Source organism: Podarcis tiliguerta, assembly GCF_965153285.1.
Source record: "Podarcis tiliguerta genome assembly, chromosome: Z".
In the NCBI taxonomy this organism is placed as follows: domain Eukaryota; kingdom Metazoa; phylum Chordata; class Lepidosauria; order Squamata; family Lacertidae; genus Podarcis; species Podarcis tiliguerta.
The window spans coordinates 395,484-400,483 of NC_139553.1; the positions used below are offsets into that span (position 1 = coordinate 395,484).

Below are 5,000 nucleotides of genomic sequence, written 5' to 3' on the forward strand. Positions count from 1 at the left end.
TAAAAATAAAAAAATTGTATTAAAAATTGGATTATTTGTATTAAAAATAGGATTATTGGTATTAAAAATAGGATTGTTCGCATTAAAAATACGATTATTCATATTAAAATGTTAAAAAGGCAAGCATTCAGATTACAAAGAATAGGATTATTCAGATTAAAAAAAGGATTATTCAGATTAAAAATACAAATTTTTGTATTAAAAATAGGATTATTCGTATTAAAAATAGGATTATTCATATTAAAAATGCGATTGTTAATTTTAAAAATAGTATTATTTGCATTAAAAATAGGATTATTCATCTTAAAAAATACAATTATTCAGAATAAAAATATGAATATCAATATTAAAAATTCGATTATTAAGATTTAAATACGATTGTGAATATTAAAAATTATTATTATTATTAATATCCGGCCTGGCTGGCAAAATTATATTTAATCAAATGATATTTAATTATATAAATGATATTTCATAATACAAACTGCATTTATGGTAGTATTTTCCATCTTCGCCTCTCTTGAAAACCATCTTGATGGGTTTGCAGCCGTGGGGTCTGCCGAAAAAGAAATATATATATATATTTATCCCAAACCAGTCACTTCCTGTCCCAAACCAGCCACTTCCTGTCCCAAAACAACCACTTCCTCTTCCGAACCAACCACTTCCTCTTCCAAAACAGGGACTTCCTCTTCCAAAAGAGGGACTTCCTATTCCAAAAGAGGGACTTCCTGTCCCAAACCAGGCCCTTCCTCTCCCAAACCAGCCACTTCCTCTTTCCAAACCAGCCACTTCCTCTCCCAAACCAGGCCCTTCCTCTCCCTGTTTTGGAATAGGAAGTCCGTATTTTGGAAAAGGAAGTGCCTATTTTGGAATAGGAAGTCCCTGTTTTCATGGAATGGGACTTCCTCTTCCAAAAAAGAGACTTCCTGTTCCAAACCAGCCACTTCCTCTCCCAAACCAGGCCCTTCCTCTTCCAAAACAGAGAAAAAGAAAGATATATATATATTTATCCCAAAGCAGTCATTTCCTCTCCCAAACCAGCCACTTCCTGTCCCAAAGCAGCCACTTCCTCTTCCCAAACCAGCCACTTCCTCTCCCAAACCAGGCCCTTCCTCTTCCAAAACAGAGAAAAAGAAAGATATATATATATATTTATCCCAAAGCAGTTATTTCCTCTCCCAAACCAGCCACTTCCTGTCCCAAAGCAGCCACTTCCTCTTCCGAACCAGGCCCTTCCTCTTAAAAAACAGGGACTTCCTCTTCCAAAAGAGGGACTTCCTCTTCCAAAAGAGGGACTTCCTGTACCAAACCAGGCCCTTCCTGTTCCCAAACCAGCCACTTCCTCTTCCGAACCAGGTCCTTCCTCTTCCAAAACAGGGACACCCCAAAACAGGAACTTCCTCCCCCAAACCAGGGACTTCCTGTACCAAACCAGGCCCTTCCTGTTCCCAAACCAGCCACTTCCTCTTCCGAACCAGGTCCTTCCTCTTCCAAAACAGGGACACCCCAAAACAGGCACTTCCTCCCCCAAACCAGGCACTTCCTCTCCCAAACCAGGCCCTTGCTCTTCCAAAACCGTGACTTCCTGTTGCAGGCCCTTCCTCTCCCAAACCAGCCACTTCCTCTTCCAAAACAGGGACACCCCACCCCAAACCAGCCACTTCCTGTCCCCCAAGTCCGTCCGGATGACCCTCCTGCCCCCTTCCACCCCATCCTGTTCCAAAACAGGGACTTCCTCTTCCCAAACAGGGACTTCCTCTTCCAAAATAGGAACTTCCTATTCCTATTCCCATTCCATGAAAATAGGGACTTCCTCTTCCCAAACCAGTGACTTCCTGTCCCAAACCAGGCTCTTCCTGTCCCAAACCATGCCCTTCCTCTCCCAAACCAGCCACTTCCTCTTCCAAACCAGCCACTTCCTCTCCCAAACCCTTTTTGGAAGAGGAAGTCCCTGTTTTGGAATAGGAAGTTGGTATTTTGGAAGAGGAAGTCCCTGTTTTGGAACAGGAAGTCGGTATTTTGGAATAGGAAGTCCCTGTTTTCATGGAATGGGACTTCCTCTTCCAAAAGAGGGACTTCATCTCCCAAAACAGGCCCTTCCTCTTCCCAAACCAGCCACTTCCTCTCCCAAACCAGGAACTGCCTATTTTCATGGAATAGGAAGTGCCTATTTTGGAATAGGAAGTCCCTGTTTTCATGGAATGGGACTTCCTCTCCCAAACCAGCCACTTCCTCTCCCAAACCAGCCACTTCCTCTCCCAAACCAGGCCCTTCCTCTCCCTGTTTTGGAATAGGAAGTGCCTATTTTGGAAGAGGAAGTCCCTGTTTTCATGGAATGGGCCTTCCTCTCCCAAACCAGCCACTTCCTCTCCCAAACCAGCCACTTCCTCTCCCAAACCAGGTCCTTCCTCTCCCAAACCAGGCCCTTCCTCTCCCCCAAGTCCGTCCGGATGACCCTCCTGCCAGGCACTTCCTGTTCCAAAACAGGGACACCCCACCCCAAAACAGGCACTTCCTCTCCCAAACCAGCCACTTCCTCTCCCAAACCAGCCACTTCCTGTCCCAAACCAGGCCCTTCCTCTTCCAAAACAGGGACTTCCTCTCCCAAAACAGGGACACTCCACCCCAAAACAGCCACTTCCTCTCCCAAACCAGCCACTTCCTTTACCCCCTTCCACCCCTTCCTGTTCCCAAACCAGCCACTTCCTCACCCAAACCAGCCATTTCCTCTCCCAAACCAGCCACTTCCTGTTCCAAACCAGGCCCTTCCTCTTCCAAAAGAGGGACACCCCACCCCAAAACAGGCCCTTCCTCTTCCCAAACCAGCCACTTCCTGTTCCAAACCAGGCCCTTCCTCTTCCAAAAGAGGGACACCCCACCCCAAAACAGGCCCTTCCTCTTCCCAAACCAGCCACTTCCTCTTCCAAAACAGGGACCTCCTACTCCAAAACCGTGACTTCCTGTTGCAGGCCCTTCCTGTTCCCAAACCAGCCACTTCCTCTCCTAAACCAGGGACACCCCACCCCAAAACAGGCACTTTCTCTCCCAAACCAGCCACTTCCTCTTCCAAACCAGGCCCTTCCTCTTGCAAAACCTTGACTTCCTATTGCAGGCCCTTCCTGTTCCCAAACCAGCCACTTCCTCTCCCAAACCAGCCACTTCCTCTCCCAAACCAGCCGCTTCCTCTCCCAAACCAGCCGCTTCCTCTCCCTGTTTTGGAAGAGGAAGTCCTTGTTTTCATGGAATGGGACTTCCTCTCCCAAACCAGCCACTTCCTCTCCCAAACCAGCCACTTCCTCTCCCAAACCAGCCACTTCTTCTCCCAAACCAGCCACTTCCTCTCCCAAACCAGCCACTTCCTGTCCCGCCTTACGTGGGAAAGCGTGTCTCCACCACCCCACCCCAAAACAGGCACTTCCTCTTCTAAAACAGGCACTTCCTCTTCCCAAACAGAGACCTCCTCTTCCAAAACCGTGACTTCCTATTGCAGGCCCTTCCTGTTCCCAAACCAGCCACTTCCTCTCCCAAACCAGGCCCTTCCTCTTCCAAAACAGGGACACCCCACCCCAAAGCAGCCACTTCCTCTTCCAAAACAGGGACACCCCACCCCAAAACAGGCACTTCCTCTCCCAAACCAGCCACTTCCTCTCCCCAAAGAGGGACACCCCACCCCAAAACAGGCCCTTCCTCTTCCCAAACCATGACTTCCTGTTGCAGGCCCTTCCTGTTCCCAAAGCAGCCACTTCCTGTTGCCAAACCAGCCACTTCCTCTCCCCAACCAGCCACTTCCTGTCCCTCCTTACGTGGGGAAGCGTGTCTCCACCACCCCACCCCAAACCAGCCACTTCCTCTCCCAAACCAGGCCCTTCCTCTCCCTGTTTTGGAAGAGGAAGTCCTTGTTTTCATGGAATGGGACTTCCTCTCCCAAACCAACCACTTCCTCTCCCAAACCAGCCACTTCCTGTCCCTCCTTATGTGGAAAGGCGTGTCTCCACCACCCCACCCCAAACCAGCCACTTCCTCTTCCAAAACAGGGACACCCCACCCCAAAACAGGCACTTCCTCTCCCAAGCCACCCACTTCCTCTCCCAAACCAGCCGCTTCCTCTCCCTGTTTTGGAACAGGAAGTCCTTGTTTTCATGGAATGGGACTTCCTCTCCCAAACCAGCCACTTCCTGTTCCCAAACCACCCACTTCCTGTTCCCAAACCACCCACTTCCTCTCCCGCCTTACGTGGGGAAGCGTGTCTCCACCACCACGTCGTCTCCTTCAAAAGAGACGTCCACCGTGACGATCTTCATCTTCTCCATGTGCTTCAGGATCTTGGGGTCGTTGGTGGTGAGGGCCACGGTCATCCATCTTCCTCGGGCCTGGAAGGAAGGAAGGAAGGAAGGAGTGAAGGAAGGAAGGGAGGAAGGAGGGAGGGAGGGAGGGAGGGAGGGAGGGAAGGAGGAGGGAGGAGGGAAGGAGGGAGGGAAGGAAGGAAGGAGGGAAGGAGGGAGGGAGAGGGGGAGAGAGAAGGAAGGAGGGGAAAAGAGAGAAAGAGATAGGGAGAGGGAGAGAGAGAGAGAAGAGGAGAGAGAGAGAAGGAAAGAAGGAAGGAGGGAGGGAGGAAGGAGGGAAGGAAGGAAGGAAGGAGAGAACGAGAAGGAAGGAAGGAGGGAGGGAGGGAAGGAGGGAAGGAGGGAAGGAAGGAAGGAAGGAAGTGGCGTCGTTCAGAGCTGTGGGCGGGGCCACGCATTGTGGGCGTCTCCCCTCCTCCGTGGGCGGAGCCTTGACCCCCTCCCTGTGTCTCCGCCCCCTCAGCCCTCCGACTCCGCCTCCTGCGCTCCCTGGGGAAACTGGAGGACTTCCTGGGCGCCGGGTTGGGGACCGAAGAGGGGCGGGGCCAGCGGGGCCACTTCCTGGAGGGGGGTCACATGACCCTGGATGGAAGGAGGGAGAGAGAGAAGGAAGGGAGGAAGGAAGGAAGGAGGGAGGGAGGGAAGGAAGGAGGG

The 5,000-nt window shown here is 50.7% G+C and overlaps 1 protein-coding gene across 1 annotated transcript in view; it reads right to left on the minus strand.

Moving 5' to 3' along the window:
• The window catches only part of LOC310669929 (extracellular fatty acid-binding protein-like), a gene marked incomplete at its 3' end in the record, with an annotated part of 9,977 nt that overhangs the window by 4,123 nt on the left and 854 nt on the right, over positions 1–5,000 (minus strand). The window contains exons 2-3 of the mRNA XM_083424394.1: positions 4,237–4,373; positions 486–556 (exon numbers count right to left, since the gene is read on the minus strand). Of these exons, the coding sequence (XP_083280520.1) occupies positions 486–556; positions 4,237–4,373 (208 nt within the window). The remainder of the gene's footprint in view (positions 1–485; positions 557–4,236; positions 4,374–5,000) is intronic.